The 27,750-nt window shown below is 39.0% G+C and overlaps 1 protein-coding gene across 1 annotated transcript; it reads right to left on the reverse strand.

Annotated features, from left to right (window-relative positions):
- Window positions 1-2,407: 2,407 nt before the first annotated feature.
- On the reverse strand, window positions 2,408-26,988 carry LOC146133296 (myocilin-like). Its single transcript, XM_083396853.1, has 12 exons — window positions 26,762-26,988; window positions 25,919-26,172; window positions 24,155-24,273; window positions 23,185-23,683; window positions 22,430-22,511; window positions 15,561-15,647; window positions 6,303-6,457; window positions 5,752-5,897; window positions 5,364-5,504; window positions 4,671-4,758; window positions 4,273-4,421; window positions 2,408-3,623 (listed from the first exon to the last, which is right to left on the reverse strand). Exons 1-12 carry the CDS (start codon window positions 26,916-26,918, stop codon window positions 3,467-3,469), a joined length of 2,034 nt encoding a protein of 677 aa, XP_083252979.1. The 5' UTR covers window positions 26,919-26,988; the 3' UTR covers window positions 2,408-3,466.
- Window positions 26,989-27,750: the final 762 nt, after the last annotated feature.

Here is a 27,750-nt window from a genome sequence, read left to right on the forward strand (position 1 = left end):
GAACAAATAGCATGCTGAACGCCTCCATACACTGACAGCCTCTTCATAAAGTGAGGGGAGTAAAAGTTGGTAGCAGGACTGTCGTTTTTTGCGTGTGTGAGAGTCCGTTGTGCTTGAGTATTGCAGCTTAAGCTCTTACCTTTCTTACAACACGTCGTTTTTTTGCGGTGGTTGAGCCACTTAGCTGAATATACCAGACTCGACTGTGTCGATGTAAAGCAATTGACGAACGTCAATTTGTGTCTTTTGCTCGCTATACTGGTTTGTGTGCTTTGTTCTGTTAACCTTAAAGGCATCATGCCTTAGCCTTTCATTTATCCACGACAATCGACAATTTATCTCTACCTAAACAATTCGATCGCCATTTCGTAACAAGCCCTTTCTTGTCTGTAGTTTAAACATCCTAGGCAATATACCAGGGGTGACCAGCTAGTTGGAAACCAAGTGTCGATTTTCTTACTCTTAACTTTTTGTATTAACCACAGACACGCAATGCACAATGGTGCTGTTGCAGTGAGAGCGTTGTAGTGACATTTTGAAATGACTTACTTCTCAGTCAAGTCTTTCGCAAAACGACTCAGTTCAAGTAAGTTAATTTCATGCAAAATGCAAGTCAAGTCTAGTCCAAGTCATGTAATTTTCATCAAAAGTAGCCTAAATGCTAGTCTTAGAAAACCGAAACACAATAATCAAAAAATAATCCAATTTAACAGATTATTGAAACAAAGTATGTAAAATTTTGTCATTTTTCCAATTAACTCAAGTTAAGTCAATAATTCTGTACGAAAGACTTTATTCAAGTGATTTGAAAACTGACTTAAGTGCAAATATAAGTATCACCAAAGTCAGTTACTTAAGAAAATTCGCTACTAAGTTGAAACTGCATATCACAAATACATAAATATAACATGAACCTAGCAGCCAAATAATACAACGAAAAAAGACTCAATGCACCTCGCTCGCGGGCTGCGGGTTGACCACCTTGGCACAAACGTTGTGTGTGGCAAATCAGTAAATACCATAGATGATTTTCGTCCGTTGGCGCAAACTATGCTATGACTGTTTACTATGCGCTTGTGTTGAGATGATTATTTTAGGATTTGCCAATATCAAAATTTTCCGGGATACAATCAAACTTGGTTTAATGAACCTTAAAAGGTGAAGGGAATACTTTATTTTTTGCGTAGCTGCTTTAGTACTGGGTAAAAATTAAAAAAAATATATGTAAATTGTAGGATTTCTCACTAAAACGCTTACGTGCTACACTTACTTCTCCTGAATCGCTAAACCTTTTGCACCACAGGTATGGTCAATTGAAAAAAATTGAAAAGCTCAATAAAACATCTGAAATTTAAGGTACAAATACTGTTAAATAAGAGCCGCTGAGCTGTTTCTAAATTAACCAAAATTGGGTACTTCAGAAAACTTTATGCTTGCGGCGAAGTTAAATGAGAGCCTCTTTTAGGACATTTTAGAAAGACATTGACCTCAAATTAGTGGTTTATGAGATGAACAACATTAAGGAAATTTAATTGGTGTGTTTGAAAGACACTCTTAACAGTTTGTTTTTGCTGAAGTGTCGAAATAAGCTGTTAAAGGCGTTAAAAAAACAATTTAGGCTACTAATCTGGGTTCAGATTATTATATATCCAATATGTTTTAGTGTTATTTACCCTCTCAGCTTTTAGATAAATTGGCGCCAACGTGTGTGAACCATTTTTTTATTATTTTGTGGCGCAAAAAGCCAAAACTGTTTTTAAAGCAGCTAGCCTAATACAAAACCCAGATTCGTAAAAAAATAGTTTTTCTTCAATGCAAGTTGGATGGATACTCACGTTAAAATTTTCTGTTGAAATACCAGGAAAATTTAGCATTGCCTGCAGTGTTACGATAGTCAGGTTGGTCCATGATTTGCAGCAGGGGTTCTTAAACTAAGGTCCAAGGACCCCTTGGGGTACGTACAGTGTACTATATTTAGGGGGTCCATGAAAGCCTAATATTAGCGTATATTTAAGCAATCAATTTTTTATGAAAAAAAGTAGTCTATATTAAAAATGGAACGTTTTTGCACTGAATAAATTTAGACTTTATTTCATTTCAGATTTTTAGGACAGGAAACAGCGATTTCTGAAGTCTGTTTGTATTATGAAGTTTAAGAACGCCTGATTTACTGTAACCAGGGGAACAATATAGTTTGCATGTAGATCAAAGTAGATGGCTAATAAACCCAGGCCTAAAAACATCCAACGTTAAAACCTGCATTTAGAATGCAAATGTAGGTAGGCTTATAAACGCTACAGTTCGAAGACCAAATCGTGCCTTTTGTCAACGAAAAAATATATCATTTGTATCGCTATGGCATGTAGGCCTACATGGAAAGTATTTTGTTTTAGATTTTATTTTCCGATACAATTTTCACAACGTTCAAAACATTTACAACTGTCGAAATATCTTTGGAAACACGATACTATAAATTTCTTAAACTGAGTATACCTGTAAAAAGTGTGATTTAAGTCACTCATGCTGTAAAATAGTTTGTTGTAGGCGCCATTATTCAAAAAGTATTAAACGGTTTTCCCTTGAATTAAGTTGTCTAATGGTAAATTATTATAAATTGGGAACTATTTAAAGTAGAATGCATTCTTAGAATGGAAATTAGCGATATATATATGAAAATAATAATGAATACACAAAAAGATTCGCATTATGAGACCTCATTATGAGGAAAACGAAATCTTTGGTCGAACGTCAATATTAAATGTGTGCAACAAGAGAACAAAACAAAATTATATTCGCCGTTTGGGTGAAAGCCCAAATATCCGTTGTAAGGAAAACGCAGAAATACGTAAAACACTCAAGCTCAAAGCATGTAGACATGTCAGAGCAATTAAAAAAAAAAATAAAAAACGATTATCGTATCCGCAATAATACTTGTCAACAAATAAGCAGAAAAACGCGTTTGCGAAAAATCAAACAGTAACAACAATATCGTTTAAACATATTCCGATTTAATAAAGAACCAAGCGAAATTGCACTAAACCTTGAAATGCAAATGCTACTTTTTTAACAAGTTGATATTCCTTGGGGGCGATGGGGGGGGGGGGAGCGAAAGATGAGAAATAACATATTACTTTATAACCATAACAAATCGCTGCAGCGTTATAAAAATCGGCTCTTTGTTTATACATAATAATGCACAATTTAATATAAGACAAATTTAGTTTAAATTCTGTCTTGTTTCACGGGCAAAATCCCACCTTTTACTGACTTTCTTCAAGATTAGATAGAAAAATGCTTTAATATCAATGTCCGTTGTCAAAAAAATTGTTGAACAGGTAAAACGTAATTGTTACTACTGTTAGCCTCTCCAACCTCATCAAGTTCCAACTCTTTCTCGTCATTTTCACACACTCTGTATCCGCTTTAGTTTTCTTCGAGACCAAGGACCAAAAGTCTAGCATTTGATTCACGTGTTAAGTTGAGGCCGACCGTTTAGTTGGTCTCTTTGGTTACGAATCGGCCCGAATCTTGTATCCAGCGTAACTTTGTATCGAACTTGTCTTCCGTTGTCCCACGCATACAAGTAACGGTCTCTCGGGTTGTAATCGATCATGACGTTCATCCTATACGAGAAAAATAGCATACCTTTTTTATCATCCTCAAGGTTTTTGAGAAACTGCATGTGTAACTAGTTCAGTGATACTCAACCTTTTATGGCTTACGGCACCCCTCAAAAATAAAAAATAGATTTTTGACATCCCGACTGGAATTTTCGTTGAGTATTTAACTGAGATGTCACTATAAACTGGATCAACTTAAAACATGTAGGAAAGTGTCATCTGATATAATGGTCTCTAATCGTACACGAATAGTTACATTAAGATGCCTACCAATTGAGCAAAAATCAGATTCCTAAAATACCTATTGGCACCCTTGAGCATTGGAAATGACACACCAGGAGGCCGCGGCACCCCGGTTGAGAACCACTGAACTAGATAGTTATTACAAAGTTTTACATTTCTATTTTACGTGTAATTCGTTTGTGTATTTCTGATAACTGGGGCGTTCAGCAATTATTAGGTACAAAACCATTGTGTTGTGTTTCAGCTCTCTTCATGTTCGAGTTTTGATATGTAGTTCACAAATATCCTTTTATGAGTAACTTTCACCACTAACTACATGTTACCTTCTGATTCTACAATTGCAGCCATTATATGCCAGATTGCAGCACATTACGAAAAAGACACGACCTTAATACATAGTGAAACTCGCCTGTACTTGTTGTAGAACGCTATATTTGGTTCGTAGGTCTTTCCCGTGCTGAGCTCAACCGCGTGGTTAATTCTGGCAACCGGTCGTTTATGGTTGCTCACCGTGTACAGAGTTCCACAGATGATAAAAGCGTTAGCGACCGAACTTTTCTGCAATTTTTAGTAAAGTAGTCTTGAAAAGTGTTTTAAAATACTTGATATCATGATTACTAGTCCAAACATACAGAAAAATATGGTTAACAGCAACACATAATAGCAAAACTAGTGTTTTATTGCAATGCGTTTCACTACAACAAGTTTGCATCAGTCGAGTAAGTTCATTTAAATACAGGTGATCTTATTGTAGAAGTTTTGAAATATAACGTTATGATAATTTTGCAAATAAAATAATATACGTACAAGAATTTTCGTGTTAACAGTTTTTGTCAGTCGTAGAGTGACCGGGTCAACTTTTGAAATAGTGATGTTTCCCTTATTACGAACGGTACTGAAACATAAAATATGAATTTGTAGTTGGATTACTACACAAAAGCGTGGTTATATTCTAAAATTTTCGATGTAAATTATTGGACGCAAACTCGATGTTAAAATTGTCATGCGTTTTATGCCTTTATAGAATTCAAGGACAGTGTGACTATTTTAAACTTGTGAGTCAAAACAACGTTTTAAGCTTGTGTTGTAGAAGCAAGATGGGTATAAATTCATTAAACGAGTTCTAGTTTTTTCAAAAAAATATTGAACTGAATTCAGGCGGACTTTCATAACTAAATCACTGATGATCAACATGAGCATTTTCTATTCACCTAGCTTCGTTTTCTTATCAATCTGTTAATACAAAAACGAAATTTATACCCAATTTTAGTAGCAATAAGCAATTGTGTCGGTCTATGGTTGCATTTCAATATTTTGTCACGTGCTTTCTATATCTAATTCACTAAGAGTTGGGTCACAATATACGACTCGATTCTTCGGAACACCGCATTTTGACGTTAAAACACATTGACAAACGCAATGTATGCTACATTTTAGCTAATTAGAAATAACAACCCTAAGCCAATTATATCGAGAATGGGTTTATAATTTAGTGCTTACCTGTAGATTACCCACATGCCGCTCTCGTCCGCCGCGAAATCAATGGCGGAATAAACTCCGGAACTGTAGGCGAACATCGGCCCGAACCCGGCGTTCTTTATCGTCTTCATACGAAGCGTTCGTCCAGTTCTCATGTTGTACCTTCGTTAAAAAAACAATAAAAATACAACAATTGAAACATTACAAGTATAACTATAATCACGACTAAAGATGTTTAAAAAAGGTCGCCTGCGATTTATTACTAATTTTAAACGGACACGATGTTCGCATTCACACCTAAGACAAAATTCAAATTTGAATTGTTACTGTTCTAATGTTAATCATTTAAAGTGGATCGAAACCGCTTGCAGTTCTGGTAAATATTCATACACTGTAGTTGAAAGCCCACCTGACTATCTTATTAGTTTTCTTTCGTTGTGAGTACAAACTCCCATTGTAAACAACGGCTCCGATGCTTTCCAATGGACGACGTAGCCTTCTCACCGCCTCCAATGTGTCTTGCCTGAACTTGCGCATGCTTGCAAACTGGACAACCTGGTACAGGGAAGTAACAAACTGCTTTTTAGACTAGTGACAGTTTTACTAGACGACTCAAAGTTGGTTTTTGGCCTTACGTACATATGTTCTGCAAAAAAACTAATCTGAAGATCAATTTCGAGGAATTTGTTGGTTGATTCTAGGGGAATCGAACCTAACTTGTTCTCCACATTGCTATTGTAATACATGCAAAAGTAGATACCAGAAAAAAGTAAAGTAAACCATAATCCTTTTTCCTAATTTGGCTAGACGTCATGTTATCACAGCCAATTATTGTCGCTTTGCTTTAACATTTGTTTTAACATGTCATAACTGTATACAGTATGTATACTACACCTTGTCGGACATCAAATATCAAACGTTATTCCTCATTAAAAACATATTGTTTTGCTTTATACTTACCCGTTGCAGACGCAAATTATTGTGGCGGATCAGCCAGACTTTATCTTTCCCTGACGCCGCTAGCGGATCTTTCATCCAGACTCCTTTGCGACGTGGTGGCGCTAAATCTTCACGAACGGTTTCTGGCCTCGATACAGAAACGATACGTCCACATTCTATTAAAGAATTTCAGATTGTTAAAGGAAAAATAAATTTTGGGTAATTTCACTGTACGGTAAAACAGGTAAGGTAATTTGTGTTTTCGCTATTCACTCCAAAGTGGTCGTCATTTGTCGACATGTCAAGATATAATATATGTTACCTTAGCTTTTGGGACAATAAAAAAAGACGTGACTATAATCACGAGAGGAAATATACTACCAGCCAATCAGATGCCTTCTTCAAACAAACAACGTGAACTATCTGCCAAGTGTATTGCGCTAACTAAGCAAAGTATGTTACTCGGTATGTGCTAAAAATTAGGAATTAAAAACAAAAAATTAATTTATGTTGGTAAAATTTATCAGTTGAGGTCAATGGAGGCTAACAACACGCGTTACAAATGCAAGTGATTGACAAGCAAATAATATGTCAGACAGACAAAAAGCCAGATTAGTCTAATGCCGGAGATGAAACCTGTTAAAAGTGAAGTGACTAACTCAAAACCCTTCCAGACTGTCTCCGGAATCTATTCGGCCGCATATAATCTCTGTTCGATTCTCACACCATTTAAAGTGCTTGCCCTGTGATAAGGCCCTGCAAGTGCCAATGAGTCACTGTGAAAATAACGGTCGCCCTATCTCCCACGCCGCAAAAGGAAATGTGATTTCGAGAATCTTTTGGGTTAGCGTGGAATGAAAATGACGTCATACCTGTGCTAAGATCAAGTCAGTTACATAGATCGACACCTGGTACGAACTTGGTACAACTTAAAGCAGATCATAATCAAGCATCGAATTAGGTATGACAATTTGGATCATTTTTCGTCAGTAAAGAAGCTGAAAGTCTATGATTGGAAATTTCGATAAGCGTATCATTATAATCGATTTGGTTTAATGGTTGTATTACGTTCTCCTTACACCAGGTTTTTTTTTTTTCTCTTTTTATTGGGCAATCAAACCAGGTATACAAAAAATTGTGAGAAAATACCAGGTAATAGTATAGCAAATGTTGATCCTCGGATGCCGTCTTTATTTAAGGACTCGTAAACGTAAGGTTGTTTGCTTCAGGGTCATTGTCCGTACAAATAATATTATTTTGTTGAACTCCATTTTATTGTAAGATCCGTAATAACCCAAGAGTATTTTGGTTTCTTATAAAACGGACTCATGATACAATATACATGAGTTTTCCATGGCGCAACTGAAATGTTGTGCTGGCTTACAAAATTGCAAAATTTTATTTTCAACCTTGCGGGGATGCTAAATCACCAGGTGTCATTTCTGAAATGTAACAACTACCTGAAATACGCATATTACACTTTTTCGCTAAATTTTGTGAACAGGCGTGCACAATTGCCAACCAGTAAGGCAGGCCTGCACAACATACGGCTCGCGGGCTGCACACGATGTAATACCATTTGTAGATTTATTGATTTGATTTTAAATCAGTGCAGACTTGCTTGTGTTTGTGTAATTGTTCAATCACACATAATTGTTGTAATGATTTTTGGCAAAAGCGACAAACCGCATAGCTTAGTCAAGCGTATAGTAGTTAAATTGACTATAAGCGTATAATTGTTTACAGTAGTAAAATACCAAGTATTTCTAATTAGTATTTTAATCAAGAGTCGCATAGACTGGATTAACGTGTGAATTATTTGCCACTCCAGAGTAGGCTACGTCGAGTAATCTGTTGTGGGGCCCACGACATAGAGTTTGAAAAACATGGTCACAAACAGGGGCGGATCTAGGGGGGGGGGTCATCAGGTCAAGGTCTCCCAAACTATATTTTTTGCCTTATTTAATCTGAAAACATTTTTTCTGTATTTACTAAGATTTTGTCCGTTTCAAGGAAAGCTAGTCAGTCCATAGGCGCTATGCATAATATACGGCAAGTTGTGCCATGTGACTCATGAACTCCACAAAAGGCATTTTTAATATTAAATTAGACTATAAATGCTATCTTTTATTTCGAGCATTATGTAAATCTTTTTGGTGTGCCTAATGCACCACTATTTAGATCTAATTTTTGTTCTATTTTTAAGCAAATAAAAGCAACTTTTTGATAGGAGTGTATTTTAGTTGCATATTTGCGCACGTTTTCGCTCGAGAACAAGGATGTTTTTATTATTAAGTGTTTTTTGACGCCCTTTAGCTTTGTGACGTCATCCCTGTAAAATGTATATGCAACTTCAGTATGCGGCGGCAACACTCGAAATATTTCTTTGCGTCCCTTACTGCATTTTTTTTATGCGAGCCTGCTATAAGGAACTGGTAGCTTATTTAAATTGTAAAAAATACAAACCCAATACGTTAAAGAGATTGACTTTTATCCAGGAGCTCTGTAACATTTTTGGAGTGCTTAATTGGTTGCAGTGAAAACACGAAAGACACCCAAACAGGGACTTAATATAGGGGTCCGCTAATATCAGTTCAGAATGAGACCCGCCTAAAGTAGTAGTATCGGTACTCATAAAAATTATTTCTATAAATCAATTGTAACAATCTTACATTCATTTGGTAGCGGTTCGGAGTCGATATCCGAATTTTTTAAGCCATGGATTGCAATTAAACGAGACGTTTTCTTCCTTGAAATGTGAATTATCCAGAAAATACTAAAAATAAACAGCCATAATCGAAGGAAACTAACTGGCTTATTAATCTAAAAACGTATCCTTTGAACGTACGAAGTGTATTGACTCTGATTATATTACAATATTAGTGACGCCATCTGATTTCGGACGGTAATTATCCCCAAAATCCAGAAAGAAGTCCAGAAGAAGTTTGTTTCGCCACTTAGCGCGGTTGCTTGATTGCCTCTCGTCCCAACCGAGAGCTGACAAGCTGAAGTAGCCGAAGTGACACTCCAACTGACAAAGTGCCTCATGATTCAAGTCGAGTGGCGCAAACTTGCCCATTAACCTTCGGCGCATTAAACACTGTTCGAATCGTCGGCTGACAGATAATATAACTCCTGGTGGTCGCATAAAACTTTGACCGCAGCTCGGTTTGGCTTGTTTTGTTCTCACACGAAATGCATGGCGACGTTGTAAGCGCTATAAAGAAAGTCCTACGGTATTTAGCGAACCACATTTAAAGTGACTTCTTGTTTATTTTTAATAGAAACACACTAACTAAGAAACTTTTGAAACGGTCTACTAACAAGACTTTTTTTATAATTTGGATAGTGAACGCTTATATTACGCATGTTTAGCGTGCACACACCCGTGACGCCGAAAAATCTATTTAACCTTTTACAAAATCACAACATTGTAGCTAAGTAAAAATTAAAAAAAAATAAACAACATGGACCAATAGATGAAAACACGGCCACCGATATACTTCAAAGTAATATAGGCCTACCTTTTTACAGCAAATTGGACCTATCGCTCAATCAATAATTTGTATTTTGTATAGGGCCTATAACTAGGTGAAATGTGGAACCCTTAACGTTGCATTTAAAATTAGGATCGTCAACTATAAGCTTAAATTTTCGTTCAATGGATAAAAATATTTTAAGGTTGCAATACATCAAAAATAAAAACTTTACAAGTTTGCCAATTATTTGTGGGCAGTCCGTCAGTCAACGGCAGCACCCACTTAAGCTAACAAAATTCCACATTTCGACATGCATTGACGGAATTTTAACATACAAAACGTGATATATCATTCGCCTTGCACGTAAGTAAAATCAATCCACATCTTCCTCTTAAAAGTGGCTTGTTTAAGGCCGGTTGGGCCACGGCGAAGCGTTAACCAGGCGCAAGAAACTGCTTTTGAGGCTTTACTCTCACGCAACGGGTCTTATCAGTCAGCTCACGGGGTTAGGGTTACAAAACTTATGGGATATTAGGCACACTCGCAGCAAGTGATAACGCACCCTTTAAACCTATCAAATCAACGACCGCAGTATTGTGATGTACTGCTCTTCGAACGTGTAGAAATCGCGCCACCAAACATGTTCAAGTGAAAAACAAATATGTTTTCCAAAATTATAACTTTGTGAGCATTTTCCTTAAACCAAACTCTAAAATGATGTTTTGGTAATCATGCATTTTTCAATAACATTCGTTTGATAACAAGTTGGCACAGGAAAAAACGCAGAAATATTAGGTAGGCCTACATGTTTTGGTGATATTTACTTTGGTCGATAACCAAAGTTGCCCAAGCGGCGTTTTGGCTTATTTCCACGCTTTGACAACCACCGACGGACCCAGACAAAAACATGCGTTGAACAACGCGGGTCAGTAACTTTGACCCGAGACTGCTACCAGTCGCAGTAATTATCTTGTTGTCTACGACCCACTGTCAAGTGGGAAAGTTTCAGTATTTGCCCAAAAGATTAAAATGGTGCCGTAAAACTGGTCCAAGTGTTTGTTTCACGCCACTTAAATTACTAAGAATGATTTGAACTATCTGCTTACTGTTGAAAGTTATTCAAAACATAACGTATGAAAATACTTTGAGCTGAAGGAAAAAAATTAGGGTTGGTCTGCGTTCCTACGTTAAAAATCCTCGTTTTCAAATTCACTTGAAAATGGAAGTGGATTATATATCACGCCCATCATCTGCGAGTTGAAAATCGGTCACAATTTGCGCGAGCGTGTCAGCCTCCTAACGAGAGGTGGATATTTTATCGGCTGAAATTTCGGCTCGATTTTCGTCGCAGGTTACGCTCGCCAAAAATTCCATTTAACTTGATCTAGATTAGAAAAGCGAACGGCCCTTCTGTCGTTCGGTGTCGGGTTACCTTATAATGAGCCACGCGCGCGAAAAAAACATTTGCCATTCCAACAGAATTTCTATCTCTGTGATAGACAGAAACTGGCACGTTTTCTTTATTGCTATATTGTTGGGTGTCTTTTTTGCTCGGTTAAGTGAAAATGGCAAATCTGTAAGGTAGAACAACCACTTGTTCAAATGTAATACATTCAGATTGTGTTTTTAGTTGACATCTAAAAACAGCAAGCGATTAAACTAGAGTCTGTGGGCGATCTGCGGCAAAACGACGCTGTAGGTAGAAAGTATTATGGGTTTGTTTGTTTCCGTTTTGCTGCAAAATCCAATACATCTGTTGCATTAAAAACCGAAATCCTGTGTCTAGACGGCATACAAGAGCATGGCGATTACACTCACTAGTTGCATAAAATAACCTGTGTAAGGTTTACACGCGAGTTTATGGAAGCTGCAATAAAATCACAAATTTTATTTTCAAGAAATATAGTCAGCTCTTATGAGATGCCGTCTTCCGAGAATTATAATGGTGTTCAACTTACAGTAGGCTTACACATATCTGTATTATACCTTGCTGTGATATTACGCCTTTTTGTGCTTCACGGCAATATCTTTTGCGTATAAGTTTGATATAGAAAATTTATCAGTTATTCATAAACTGTGTGCCTCGAGAGATTCACAGGTGTGTCGCGAAACATTTTGTAATTTTGGAAAATAACCGATTCTTTTCACGAAAGGCATGTGGACAAGCACACGGGACATAAAAACTATTCTCTATACCAGTGTTTCTTAATCAGGTGAATAGTTCACCCAAGGGTGAATTACATTTTCGCAGGGGTGAACTAACCAAAAGGGGGGAATAGGAGTGAACTGTCAGAAATGGATCATAGCTTGCGAGCATAGAGCGGATTTTCTGCGTTTTTTGTGCTTTCGTAGCTTAAAAAGTCGAAACAACTTAAGCCTTTTTGTATAGATGAGATTTTCTAATATCATGAGACAAGGGTGAATGAAATCTGGAGATAGACGCTAGGGGTGAACAAAACTAAAATAGTTTAGGTAGCACTGCTCTATACAACTGATAATTAGTATTACTATATTAGGCTAGTTGCCAAAACAATGTCGTGCAATAAAGATGATTGAAATTATAGCTTTGTAAAAAGTGGGCCGCGAATTTGTTTTCAATATTTTTAGTATACCACGAAAACGTTTAAGCACAACCAGTATAGATAGAAACAGCTGCAAAATTAAAGGTATTTGTATAACACGCTATAGTTGAAAATGTTCTTGTATACCGTATAGTCGCTAGTTTGTGTGGTTCGGAATCACAAACATACCTGTTTTAAATTACGGTTCTAAGCAGGCATCTTATTAAACACGGAAATCAAAATAAAGCGATGGTTTCATAATTTCGGGCACTTTAACGCTTAAACCCTTGTTGACATTCACGGCACTCACTTGCTCGATCGCACAAGTTTGCGTGCCTAGCATATTCAGCCCTTCTGTGGCGAAGTCTATTTTAAGCCTGCCAACATAATATCGCAGCTTAAGCAAAGAACCTTAAGCAGCATAGGCGTTAAAGCTGATCATACGTGAGCTGAAAATACACGGTGCTGCACATAAAGGATGGGGTGAGACCTTCGTCAAAACCTAATAGTAATTGCAAGAAGTATTTTTTTAAAGGCGTGTGGTTGAATGTCTTTTTAAATGTGTTTACTATTTATCACATAGTAGGCAATTTTAAAGCTGACGATTGGAAACTTTGCCTATAGGGTGGGTCGCAAGATTGGCAATAAAGCTTGGAGACCAATTTACGTTTTTTTCAAATTCCAACAATTTCCGTGCGTCGATTCAAGAAAGCAATTTTCACATTATTAGACGTGTTGGATGAAGAAGAGGGCTTATTTCGAGTAAGTACTTGGGAGGAATGTCGGTCAAAATCAGCGCACCTGTCTCCGCAGTTTTTGATAGGGAAATAAACACATAAACATTTAGGCTTTTCGTGAATTATATACTACACATAAAGAACCAATATTGTAGTAAACGTTTTACTTTGTTACAAAACAGCATGGAAAGTGGGCAACTTTACTGTATTGTGGTGATTTTTGGTCAGTATGTAATCGCAAATCAAGTATTCTTGTTATTAAGGACACTTTGATTTTTATTACGATTTCAAACCCGAAATTTTGGGCGCAAAATACGACCGTCCTTTTCGATACCAAATGACACAAAAAAATTGAAGAAAGTAAAACGTAAAAATCTAATGTTTTAGGTAGCTCAGTCAAAAATTACTTCAACTTTGAAAATTGAGTTCCTTTCGACTGTTAATTCGTTTTTGTCTAAATAAATTACTATTTAAAATATAGAAAATTACGGTGGGTCGCAAACCGTGTCTGAAATGAACAGATAATTTGTATCGAGCAGGCACAGAAACACTCTGTAGTGTTGGACGAGTACTTCTACTGCCACTTTGGGTTTCAGCTGCGATCTAAAATTAATTATTATCGGACATCATTTAAGTCAAACATGTCATAACTCATATGCGGTTTCAACAAATTGTAATGTTTTAGCGATGTTTCTTCACTAATTTAATAATGATAAAAAACATTAGGGCGTCCACAACTATTTTGGCTTAGGTTTTGCGTCTAAACAACATTCCGCTAACATGATTGGGCCACGCCTTCTGCTAAACGTCATCCTACGAGCGTTACGCACCGAGTTCACCTCACCCCACAGCTGTGTGGGGCTCACGCGATCTAACAAATATTCAAGCGAGTAACGGTAATCATAATTAATTTTTGTGGGTGCTTGTGGTGTTGTTTCAGTCGTAAGATGCAGGCGTTTTCCAATCGCTCGGTCTAATTTTGATTGGATGTTTATTATACTTTAAATATTTTAATTTTTTGACTTGTGTTTTTCACGTTTACTGGACGCTTTGCGTTACTTTTGCAAGAGCTTACTGTGGAAAAGTGAGATACTATTGTGACTTGACAATGGCATTCCTAATAAAGTTAAAACATCCATAGAATACTGTTCTATACTTTGCGGTTTTGTGATACCTTACTCGTTATAACTTATATCGTAAGCGACGTCGAACGCTATAACAAAAACCAACCCAATTTACAAGAAAGTGCTTCTCCTGCAACTGCAACTATACATCACCGATGTTACCTGATCTCGCAACAACAAATTAAAGTACAGGTCTGGCGAAAAACAAAGTTGCCGCTTGCTCTTTTCGGCCCTGACCAAGTTAGGCAAAGAGTCCTGCTTTATTGTTTGTTGTTGTCTAACACCCCAGCCCACTGTATTCTACCGTAATCTGCATTTTTACGTAGAACGAAGGAACACGAATTAGCGTCGATCAATCCCCGATAAGTTTCCGCGCCACAAACACTATTTCTTTATGGACGACAACAGGTCTTGAGATACCAAGGGGCTAAACGAGGTCAACAATCATACCGACCTTGATTTTCCGCAAAGTGCTGGTAAAATTGATTTAATTGATCTAAGTGCTGGTAAAATTTGAGTTACATTTCTCATAAGGTTCAGCAGTGAGTGTTGCCTGGTATTAGGATAATATAGGTCTGATGGATGGTTTTTTTAGCCCTCTTCACTTTCTAAAGATGGCAAGCTCTTGTGTGCCTGTTTGAATAGTTTGTGTACAGACGCAAAGCTATATACATTGTACATGCAAGTGGTGGGTACTCACGTGGCGATTGGCATCGCAATTTCGATGCACACCGCGATTAGATTCCAAAGGGTTTTCGCGAACTCATATCGCTCGGTTATTAGACATCGCTTATTGACAAGGCTGATTTCTGGCATAAACGGTGTTGGCGTTTTTCTTAACCCGGTTTTGTCAAATGTTCGATTGACTTAAAATTGAACAGCAACAGGTGCATTGCAAAAACATTTACATTTATAAAGTTGTTTAACATAAACAGGGTTTTAATCATTTTTGAGAAATATAAGTTTACAAAACTACGTTTTTTATCCTTATCTGCGTTCAGCTTGCCACATGTTTTTTCAGGGAATTCGTTTTTAAATCAATCCGAAAAATAGATGTGTCTACAACAGGTATGCAAATGATGATTAAGGCGCTCGTCCACACTCGCTCACGTAAGATGACAACGAAGTCACGTACTCTCGTGGCTATTTCGCACGAGACTGCGTTGGCAAAAAAACTTCAGCTCGCGAGTTAAAGGACGTTAATGGGCGGTTAATCGCAACCTGTCCGCCAGAACCTTTTGCAACAAACGATCGTCTTTGGCGACCATATCAATCACTCGTGACGTCGCCATCAGTCACTCTTGACGTCACTATCAATTACACGTGACGTCACTATAAATCACTGCGTCAGCTAACCCTCATGTAAACCTGCACTCACGTGAGTAGTCTTGGTCGTTCCTGGGCTCAACTTCTGCCTCTGTGACTGTAGGACGAGGTTGGATGCATGGAGGCGGAGTTGTGAAAACTGAAAATATATCAAATAGGTGTTTTTGGTGAGCCTTGAATTATTTTAATTGCAAAGTAATACGTGAATGACTTGCCGTAAAGGAAATGATTAGTTGTTTGGTAAATGGATTTCAATTCAGCTTGAAAGCGCTTTATTATTTTACGTCAGAAACTTTTAGCAAAGTTGCCAAACTATGTTTTTTATATCCAACGTTGTAAACCAAGATTTTAAATATTGCAAATATTCGATATACAACAAAAACAATTAGGATGAACCGTAAAAACAATTCGTCTTATTTGTGTACAATACAGATAGTGTCTTGATTTGATATTTACACATTTTGTGTATTTTCACTTTGTGTGCATAATGTATGCACGTAGCAGCTTAACAACTCTACCGTCGTCGTCACTACGGTAAATCCAACGCAATCATTGCTACATTATCTTTGTGGGTGTTTGCGTTCCCATTAAACAGAATCCGACATATGCCGCTTATCCGGATTCTTTCACCGTTTTAAATTTAAGCACTGCCCCCTTTAAATGCTGTCGCGAAAACACGAAGTAAAACAAATAGACCGTAAAAGCTGTCGCTTCACCTATTTTTTGAGTAGTCATCGCAACCGTATAGGGCCAGTCAATTAAGGGTGTTTATTAGCGAACACATAATGAAGTCGTTATTGATCTCGGTAACTGCTGAGATGATCGAGATAAGACATATAGGTCCGCTCAAGAGAGAATTTGTCAACTAAAGGTCAAACGCAACCGACAAAAAGCAGCTGAAAATATGTGCTTACGTGATGTAATCTTAATACCTTTTCAATTAGTTGCCTGAATGCTTTTTAGCATCTGTTTTCACTAATATTTATTCATGTTTCGGTTACAAAGTGCCATTTGGTGTCTTTTTCTAATCTAGAAAAATATTATGTTTTCACTTTTAGAATGACGTTTCTGCATGATTACTTAGTAAGGTTGATATGAGCATGTTATAGGTCGTTATTCGCTGCAGGTGGCAACATTCTAAGGATATTACCACTTTCAGAAGTCAATGACGTACGTATGACCACACTTTGTTGACCTTGTATAAAAACTTAATGTTTGTCGTTGAAATACGTGCTTTGTGTAATTTCGTTCGTTTTCAGTAAATTGTTTGTCAAGGGTTTTACGATAGGAGTTACGTAATTGTTTAAACAAAACTAACTTTAATTTTGGCTATTAAAATGATGTTATTCTTAATGGACAGAGAAAATATAAGAAAACGTTAGATAAAGGACATTCGTACAGTGTAACTATATTAAAATATCTGAGGCATAACTTTGGTGTGTATCCTTTGATAGGTGTAAATATTTTAATAAAAAAAGTTTATAGTTCTGATTGTTTTTTATTTGGTTGCTGCACCATTTGTTTTACCGGTATAAGCATAATTATATTTTTCACATATTTATCGAACAAAATTCTGATTCAAGGTATATTGCTCCTTAAATTCTTGCATTTGAATCTTATTACAGGAAATTGCCCCATCAACTGCGTCAACTTATTCATTAGCAATATTACATTCAGCTAAGGAGTAATTGGTTTTTGTCATTTGTTGAGCGCATGATCACGCAACAGAGTGTTAGGATTAACCTGAACTGTTTAAGGCAAAACAAAAAATGCCACTTAGCAGTTTGTGCTTGGGATTGCTAGCTAGAGGATAAACCATTTAACCTTTTTAACTTATCCTCCCTTCCAAAACACATATATGGAATAAGTGTTACCTGTTTATTTTAAAACATTTCAATATGTACAGTTTTTATATTTTGACGACGTTTTTTTTCATAGAGCATTCGCAAAATCGGAAAATCAAACCTCAAAAAATGAAAATGGCATTGTTCGGTGAGGGGTCAATAGCAAACTTTCGGCGTTTGCACTCAATTGCAGCCTCACCCTTGACGTAAACCAGTGAAAGTAAGGTTTCGGCTGAGTGATCACAAGGTTTCACGCCCCACTGCGCCCGCTTTAATCCCGCCGACCAGCCGCTAAGCTCACTTTCGTGCAGAAACAATTCCGACGCCGAAATTTCACAACTATGCCGAAAATGTCTCTTTCAAATCCTAAAGCCCGGTGGATAAACCGAGATCAGCGAAAATTTAGCTTGCGTTGCCCTTGAAAGCTGGGGCGCTTACTTGACTTTGCGATATTGCCAAACTCTATATTGAAATAATTGTCTAATCTAAACTGTCGTTTGTTAATTTAAATCAAACTGCATTTAGAAGGAAGATTTGTTTTGCTACTCTTTTAAAACTTATTATATGGCGGATGGTAAAACTGTAAGGACAACAGACCGAAAATTGTCGTTTTAAATAGTATTGTTAATATATCCATACAAAAAGTGTTTTAGAAAAAAGCAGCGACATTTTACAATAGAAATACTTTTAAGGCTTTACTAAAGTAAGTTAGCGTCATTTAATGACTTTATCCTAGCGGGCTCTAATATTGTATCAACTCCTGGCCTAAACGTTTGTGGGGCAACCCCAGACAACACGACAATGTTTGCTTTGAGCCTGTCTGATTACGACGCGGTGCTCTATTGCTGTAGCTTACATTGTAGTTTACAGTACATATCCAATCTTGTTGCCGTAATTTTGATTGTCCGCCAACTTTTCAATAAAAGCGACGGTGGGCCGGTAGACCGTCAGCTCTTTTGTACTTGTGCGACTCTGTTCGGATGTATACTCGAGATAAGATGCGTCAATTTATATCTCTTAAACCACGACGCCATCGCGAAGCAATAAGGGGTCTCATCAAAAAAACGATATGGTGGGGTACTACATACCCTACCCTCTGTGCGGCCTGAAAAGAAGCATTCAGCGTCGTAGGGGACCAAACGGCACTCCCCACTTTTTTCCTTGCAAAGTCCCTCAAAAGTTGATCCCCACAAAACTAGGATCGTCTGGGCCCCTGTCTTTCGCACGTCATGTTTACACGGCGCCCGTCGCGCAAAGATAACTCGGTGGCCGGACAAAGAAGGTGATAATCTGGCTACTTGAGTTCGATTTATTCGATGTAAGCCGGCGCACCATAGCGGCACGACGTCCACACCATTGGCACTATACGCGGCACACTTTCAATGTTTGTTGAAAAAAAAACCCTGAGGTCCCCGATATTGCCTTGAATCAATAGCGGGGCCAGCCGGGAAGGCGCCTGCAGTCGTTTCGCCGTCTTCGTTGAGCGTCAACTCGCACGCAACATCCTGCACCCCCCGCTGGGCCGAAAAAAATAAATTAAATTCGCAAAGATCGCCACAAAACCGCGATAGGTCACGAGAAGTCCCGACGAATTTGACGCCGATTTTTCTCGCGTTTTTATGCTGGATATTAATCAGTTCCCGGGTGGCGTAATCGCGAATAACGAGCTCGCCCCCGCCCGAGTTTTACACCACCCCCGCGAAGTTATTTGTCATACTTGAACATTCAACCGCAATACAAGAATCACTTTTACTAACCGCAGTCTATATACATCGCACATTAATCCCTTTCAATTTGACACAAGAGCTTTACGCAGCAATAAACGTGTTTGATCGACTTCCTCGGAGATGTGGATATAATATCTTTCATTGTAGTTCAAATTTTATGCAATAATTTACAGCAAGGATATTGATTTCAATTTCACAGAACTTGTTGAAGCAATTGGATACGACAGTAATATTTAATCCTCCATCTTCTATATTCAACTCGCATTTTACTACTTTCTCCCCAGCTGCTTTTTATTTTCCACACAAATCACCAGGCAGTGGCACAATACTTACCGGGTGAACATATTATTTGGCGTTTAGGACGATTCCTAAAATTCGCTATGGTTTTTGCTTTTTAGTGCCTTGTAATTTTGCCGCAAACTGTTGCACCACGATTTATGACCTTTTTAAACTGTGATCTTTAAGTGCGTTTTGGGATGTAATGGTGAAGTTTGATGGCGATTTTTTTACATCGCGCAGGACCATCATACAGGTTTGCTTTGATATTATGGCTTCGTGTCAGTTATGAAACTAGTTTAATGTACCCCCTGTAAGTTATTATGCTCTACAACAAAAGCAACCATTTCGCAACGTTTAAGTGGTAAATTTTATTTGTATTAACATACCAAGTGCTCGTTCATAACCTATAATCCAACCTTCGTAATCGAAACACTGTATATAGAAGGCGCGTGCGATAACCCTGGGAAGATCGCTTTACCACGCATCGAGCCGTTCAAAATCCGACATTTATGGCGAGAATATCTCCACTGTATTCGGTTTGTTGTTAACGCCTATTTGTCTTGAATAGCAGCTCGTCGAAGTGTTGACGTTGTCGTCGGTTAAATTTCGCGTGAGCACGCACATCTTTTCGTTGCGACATTGGCACGGACCCAGTTCGGCTAATTACACGTCGCAGCGTACAACAAGCGAAGACATGCACGGCCCTATAGGCGCTTCAGAGTGACCCCGGGAGTGACATAGAGAGAGCGGTCCGGGCGATAATGGCTTGGCAAATACACGTTACGTGCACCTTCAGCCATCGAGCAGCGATTCCCGCTGTTTGCGCGCATGAGAACGGAAGGACTGATAAGTAGTAAATCCACACCGCGCGTCGCGAAAAGCGTCCCTTGCAGCTCATTTTGCGGGCGTCGCCGCGTTACGCAATCAATCCACTTCAGGTTTTCGTTTTTTGCCCTCGTTGCAATGGAAGCCTTTTGGATGGCCGTTGAGTGCGGCGCCTGGAGGTTCATTTGCAAACCAAAAAACGAAAGCCAGCGTGACGTGAGCTTGATCTAGTTCGGATCGAGGGCAGTCGGCATTGCAAGGCATCGGGCTTTGTTTGTCGTTTTTTTTATTACAATTTTTGGTTACCAAACCCACATTGTGCAAGCTAAAGTCTGAGATCTTTCGCGAAAACCCCGCAATTCAAAACACAAGTGGAACCGCTTATGATATTGAACAAATCTGTATAAGACAGTTTGGTTATATTTTTATCGTTTGGTTATTTTTTTTATATCAATTGAACATGGCGCAACTTCGTTCACCGATGCTATAACACATTTCCGAACATTAAGCCAAAGTTATTGGCTAGAAAATCAACGGCAATGTAAAAAATACAGTTTCTTTACTTGTTACACTCTTGCAACAACAAGTTGCTACGCCAATACACATTTAATAAGAAAAAAACTGTCCAGCGTTGACCTATTAACATTTTGGCTCCTTTAATGGCGCCCCCAACAAAGTCATTTGATTATACCGGGTAAACGTAAAATTAGCAAAAACTCACTGTTTTAACATTTTTAAGGTAAAAAATAACGATTATTATTGATAACATTAGTATAAGCCTTCTAAAAAAACTTTAAAATTAACCAGTTTTACAACCCACTCTAGCTACCCAAAGTGTGCATAAGATTGGACGCCGACTTTTTTAACAGAGTAGTCCTACAAAAATGGGCGATCTACTGGTTTACATTATACAAGCCAGAACAAGTGTTGTCAAAGCCTTTAGCGCCATTGTAAATATCAGCATCCGGATTTTCGATGTGCTGTTCCTTTGAAATGCACCCTTCATTGAAATCGCTCAACGAAAATGGCACACCGGTCAAAACCGTCTCGAAGCACGTTTTCTGTGTTTGGCGCGGATTAACGAGTCTTTTATATCCAAATCCTTCTCAAAACTAGCAGAAAGGGCGCTGGGAACGTGAAAAGAATTACAAAAACGTTTTGTTCTGGCGGTGTAAACCGTAAAACAAAGGAGCTTATAAGGAACGAGTTTGAGTGCCAAACAAGTATAAACGCCATGCAAACAGAGCGAAGGGATGGCTTCCCTCTTGATGCAGGATTTTTTACCTTATTAATTAAGCTTTGATTACGTAAGTAGCTAAACACGTAACCATATTCGAGTAAAACTCTAAAGATATCCACATTTAGGCCGTTATTTCACACTTTGGTCCAGCAATTTATAAATAATTTTGCGTTTTCCACCTATGTTAGCGTTTTCCGGATGTCACAAAATACGAGAAGTTACGTATAACCTTCTCCTATATGGTAAGGCAGTACAGGCCCGCTTTTGCCTACAGATTAGGCAGTAGGAACGCCGGCCGTAGCAGTGATACAGTGATACCCGCGCAAGGCAAAAAAAAATACTTCAAAGCGATTGGTCTCTGCCAAACGAGATAGAGCCGAAAGTCAACAGGTTCGGCTACCCTGTGTCAACAAGCAGCATTTAATAAGTGGCTCGCCTGGCACCTGCACGCCGATTTGCAGCGAAAGTACGGTTTGTCCATCACCTACTGTATATTTGCAGAATGTATTTACGCGGTAATGTGGTGTTCAGATGGGATTGTGGGTTTCGCTCACTTAAAAGGCGAAATATCAATATGCCGGCATAACGGCCTACTTGGAACAACAGAAATGGTCTCTGTGTGCTTTGCTGGTCGTTGGAATTGGGGCTTCTCAACGATAAGCGTTTGGGGTTAGCGCTTTGCGTCGCAGTGCAGAACATCAGCGTGTTAATTGAATTTGATTTCTGGGAGATTACTGCAAACGTATTTCTTTTTTATTTACCAAAAGTAAACCACCTGAACCTGTTATCCTAAACTATCTAAGGTAAAAGTTGCGCCCTCCCTAATTGATTAGTTAGCAGACCGTGCGGTAAACTTTGTTTTCAAGCATAGTTGATAAAACTTGCCACCAAGTGCGAAATACTGCTTCGTGAAAGGATGAGAACTTGGAAAATACATACTTAATCACATGGTATCAATACATACTTAATCATATGGTACAATACATACGTAATCACATGGTATTACCTGTGCTTCCATTGTTCCGGTTGATTAACTGCAGCGTAGTTTCCATTTGGCGAATTTTTTGGCTGGCATTCCGCAAGAGTTTCTGCCGACAATAAAAATATGCTAGTAGGAAGAAACGCACCACCTTTGTCCTTATAAAACTGTGCAGACAATGGTACAGAAGACGCCTGGCTATACGTCTGCTTTATGAGAAAGCGTTGGTTGCATGTTATCTAAAATATTGTACGCTTTTGGATTACCTAAAAATTGAATTTTGTTAGTTGTGCATGGGTCATTTTTAGCAAGAAGCCGCAATATACTTTCAAAATACATGGTCAACTAACTAATAGCAAGGTTGCATGCTATCTAAACTGTTGTACGCGTTCGTTTTAACTTACAATTTGAGCTTTTTAGTTGTTCATGCGTCATTTTTAGCAACAAGTCGAACTAACTAATGGCGAGCATTTTGCGATTTGTGACAAACCGTCGATGAGTGACTTAACACAATAGTCGAACTAATCTGGTTAAGATTAAATTCCGTCATGGGAATCGATTGCGCGCAGATTTATATACAAATGTCGCCAGTCATACAGCAATGTGTGATGAAGCCAATTCTCCACACTGATCAAGTCACCTGGCGTGACCAATAAGCTGTTTCTATCGAATACTAGATAATATTTGATAATATTTTGCACGTATTTAGTTCATTAACCGACCAACATAATAAGGAGTAAGTCGTCCGGTTAGTTTACCTAGAAACAAACCATGGGGCTCACCTCCGAAACGTCTTTATCACCGAGCAGCTTCTCAATCTCCTCCCTCTGCAGCCGGATGTTGTCTCGCACGCGGGCGTTCTCGTGGCTCAAGTCGTCGACGCGCTGCGTCAGCAGCAGCTTGGAGCCTTCGAGCGACTGCTTCTGTGACGTCAGCAGCCGATGGAGCTTGCTAAGCCCGGCTACGTCACGGCGTGCCGAACCCAGGTCGAAGGTCACGACCTCGACACGCTGCGCCAGGCGCCGGTTGGCGACGTTCAGGCCGCGGATTACGCTGGACGCGTTGTTCAGGCGCTCCGTCAGGTTGATGTTGCTCTCGGCCAGTCGCGCGCGTTCTGCCTCGAGCTGCTTGACGCGCGAGCGAAAGGCGACCAGCTGCCGATGGAAGCCGTCCGCCATCAAGTCCAGCTCGTCCGAAAGATGCGGCGAGGGCTCGGGCTGCTGCGAACCCTGGTACGAGTGGCTCTGCCCGTCCGCGCTGCTTTCTGTTTCCAGGAACAATCTGCAAAGCGTGGCAATCGACGGTTTGCAATTTGGGTCAATCAGTTTATGCCTGGGTCCTACTACGAAGCTTTCGAGGATACCGTATACCCCAAGAGAAGGTACAATTACAAGAGATGGGACGCGGGCGGTTCATAATTGGATTTATTCCACTCTAATGTTACACAAAAGTTTAGAGTAAAATAAAATCAGATTCCTAAAAGATTCCCAAATATGTCACAGAACCCTTAAGGATTAGAAATGGCACCCCAGGGTGCCGCGGCACCCGGGTTGAGAACCACTACTATAGCTATTTGTCACGGCTATTCAATTGCAGTCTGCATCTTTTAGGCTACCCAAAGCCATCGGTACACTCTTTTTTTAATATATTGCTTACTTTACCGGAACTCAGGTAATTTAAACCTTATTTTGATGTACAAGTTTATCAAAGCTAGGGGAGGATTTCGGTTAAACAGCCGTTTTAACAACTGACCTGTTGGTTTCCATTGCGCGGTTGATTCTCCGAACAAAAGACTCGGTCTCGTCAAGTCGAGTTTGTTGTCCTTCCAGCACGGTCTGGAAGCCGCGAAATGCTTGCTGTAGTTCGGCAACCTGGACGTACAACAAATTAGTTCAAGCCGATTTGAGCGACAGATGGGTTTTTGCAGCAACGCAAATCACGTCATTTAATTTAAACCAGTTATTCTCCAACTTTTATGGCTTACGGCACCCCCTAAAATTAATCTTCAGATTTTCGGCATCCCGACTAGAATTTTCGTTGAGGATTTTACTGAAATCTCACTGTAAATGGAACTGGAGCAACACAACCAACTTAAAACATGTATAGGAAAAGTCATTTGATATAATGGCCTCTCATCGTACACAAATAGTTGTATCAAGAAGCTTACCAATTGAGCAAAATTCAGATTCTCAAACTTCTCAAATACTTATCGGCACCATTGATCATTAGAAATAGCACAACAGGGCGCCGCGGCACCCTGGTTGAGAACCAATGATTTAAACCCTAATACATTTCCTACGCAAGAAATCCCCATATTGAAATGGAATTATTTCCACGAGCTTCGAATGTTACCTCTTATACTGATTTTTATATTAACGCATGCATGTCATAAAGTCATTTAAAATTGTATTTCAAACTAAAGAAAATTAAAGGTAAGTCACAAAATTATCTTAATTTTAAACGACTCCGCCCTTGGTAGGACTTTTAAGGCCTGTCACTGTGGTGGGCCTGTATCACTTAATTGGGCCTTTGATATGAAGTCGTAAGTGAATGAAAGACGCAGCAAATGACGATGTTACCCATGTGCAGAACGTCTGCCTGGCGAAGTACAATCGTGCAACGTAAGTGGCTGTCGTTAAAGAAGGTGTCAGTTTTCAGGCAATGACGCCTCTCGCGTTCCGGCGACGCAATTTGCCGACACTTAGAGGCAAAGTTCGTGTCAATGCGGCTCTCGTTGTTGTCGCGTGCCGCGTGCAGCATCACAGCAACGCGCTACTGAGAATGACATTGGAATTCGCACATCATCGGTAATCACCAAGCTCCCAACGCAAGTTTTGAATATTAAAATCACAACTAAACAATTTTCAGCCATATGCAAGTCTTCTGAAGTGGCCCGCGAATTAGTATGACAAGAATAGTTTCTCAACCTGTTTTCCATATTTAAAAATATCATGTCTGATTGACAATTTAAAATTTCGTCTAATACACGAAATTTTTATCTCAACGGTAAACAAAGCAATTGCATCTAAACCAGTTTCAGGTTGGACCAATGTTGCACGTTTTAGTTAGTTCTGTCTCAGTAAAATAGAAATATATTATTATGAAAACGCTGTAATCCGTCCTTATGGTTGTTGTAGCCATTCTTAAAAGAATTGGCAGAGTAAAAAGTAAGGCAGGCCAAACAAACCTTATAGCTGGACTTAAAAATGTGAGTGGTATGGAAACTGAACAAACAGATCTTGCGTTAAAACTAACTTTATATTCGATATACCAAAGTTTATGGTTCAATTGAGATACAAAATTACTGACCAGTCGAGGTGTACATTTGCATATGGGATTCTTCAATGAAATAGAACACAAAATACAGTCAACATAATTTGGTAGATTTACGCCCCTCTTACAAAAACCAAAAGTTGGGCGCCCTGCCTATCTCAGCACTCCTAACATTTTGCCTATTCGGAAGTTTCCGTATAGGGGCAGTCACAAAAAGAACAATCGCCCGAAAGAAAGACCAACCTTAGCTTGGACCACCGTGTGGCTGCATTGGGCACCGCCAGGCACGCTAAACACGTAGTTGCACTTGGTCACTTGCTGCTGTTGCTGCTGATGCTGCTGCTGGAGGTGCGATCGGTAAGGCTGCACAGGAGGTTCTCCCAGCATGGACTCCTGCTCCCGCATGTGATCCAGGACGTTAAGCACTTCCGGTTCGCTACGGATCACTGCAGCCGCCCGCGGTTCATCTCCGTCGAGGTTGTGAACCACGGGGTGAACTGCGAAGAGCCGTGTGGTTTTGTCTAGTGTTTTTTAAGGGCCGTTGAGGTATTTCATGTATGTATGCTGTTTGGTTAACAAAAAACTTCTAAAAATGTAGCAGGATGCCGTATAGTTGAAAGTTTTACAATTTTCTCTCGTCACTTGAATCGACCGAGTAACGAGGTTTATGCAAATAATATAATTTTAAATGTGAAAATGGCAATAAAAGTGTCAGAATTTCTTAAGAGCAATGCATTCCCAAAGAACCCACTTTGTTCGCATGCGAAAAAAGGTGTATTACGATAGTGAAACTATAAGTTATCTGTAAGTTATTTTCTTCATGTGGCATTTAGCTTTTCAAACTTGGGTAAAATTAGATCGATCGTCAATGAAGTTAAAAGAAAAGAAGGCGTTGCCATTCATTTTTCCCTACTGTTTGGAATTACTTATTTTTGAAAGCGCAGTTATGTTAATAAGTACAATTAAGTGTTTCTATCTTAATGAAATCCCTAAATTATAGAATATACACGGATTTATCGAATTTGTTTTACGTGATTTAGTTTGTATATCGCCCCGTACACATTGAACAGCAAACTGTAGTTTTACCTGGATTTGCGTTGCCCGAATTCGAACTCTGATTTCCCGCCGAATCGTCGTGAATGCTCATTGTGACTTCGCCGTCGTATTGCGCGCTCGTCAGCAAAGCAAAGCAAAACAGAAATCCAAAAACAAGCATCATCGGACGCGAAAGCTGTATCTTCATTTCTAAGGCGCTAGTTTACTTTTACGCACATAACACGAATCTAAAAAATGATGCAGCAATAAAACGGAATTGTAATTTACGTTGCATATATTTTTTATAAAGGGTGCTTGAAAAAACTGTCATCTCTTTGATGCGTTGGTAAAGTGATAAGAGTGCCTTATTTACAATTTGTATAACAATCGTAGACGACTACACAGTTATACATTAACTTGCTATATATCACAGCGCAAAAAACTTGCGCGCCACTCTCCGTTTTTTTTTTCAGCCACAAAAATATGTACACCTCAATCGAAAAATGAACTGGTGCCTATCCAAGCAAATTCGTGCATATATGGACAAAAATCGGAATCTCAAACATGTGCCAGGCGCCCGCGATCGATTTATTGCGTGACAAGAATGGCAGTAAAACCGTATATCTCGCCAATTTTGGGGCGAGCTGAGGTTCGGCTTCTTGGGTTTTATGGCCCCCTTTGTATCTCATTAATGTCGCTTCGACTGCGAAAGCGCCTGGAATCCGGATAAATGCGCCGCGCTTTAAAAATGTGCAAGCATGCTCGAAAATATTTCACGCCTGACACCGTGCTATTACATTCAGCTCAATGAATAGGCGCAGCTTCATGGGCCACATGCCTATGTACACTCTCTAAGTGCGTACGATATTGAGGGAATGTGTTTTGTGACAACTAAAACCTACTACAATTTACTCGCATGCCGAATGCCAGTGTTCTATACCTGCGCGTTTACTTCATTTACGTTACTTTTAAATATGTATGGACATATTTATCGCAGATAAAATCTCTCTAAAACGAAAAGTGACGAAAGCGACATGAAT

The sequence above is a fragment of the Ascidiella aspersa genome, chromosome 9, assembly GCF_963924565.1.
Source record: "Ascidiella aspersa chromosome 9, kaAscAspe10.2, whole genome shotgun sequence".
NCBI lineage: Eukaryota > Metazoa > Chordata > Ascidiacea > Phlebobranchia > Ascidiidae > Ascidiella > Ascidiella aspersa.

Bases quoted from the DNA above. Each gene is read 5' to 3' on its own strand.
- LOC146133296 (XM_083396853.1), bottom strand. From the start codon at position 26,918: ATGAAGATACAGCTTTCGCGTCCGATGATGCTTGTTTTTGGATTTCTG. The intron at 26,173-26,761 runs GTAAAACTACAG...GGCTCTTCGCAG, and splicing joins TTCGGGCAACGCAAATCCAG to TTCACCCCGTGGTTCACAAC. The intron at 22,512-23,184 runs GTGAGCCCCATG...TATTGTCGGCAG, and splicing joins GTGATAAAGACGTTTCGGAG to AAACTCTTGCGGAATGCCAG.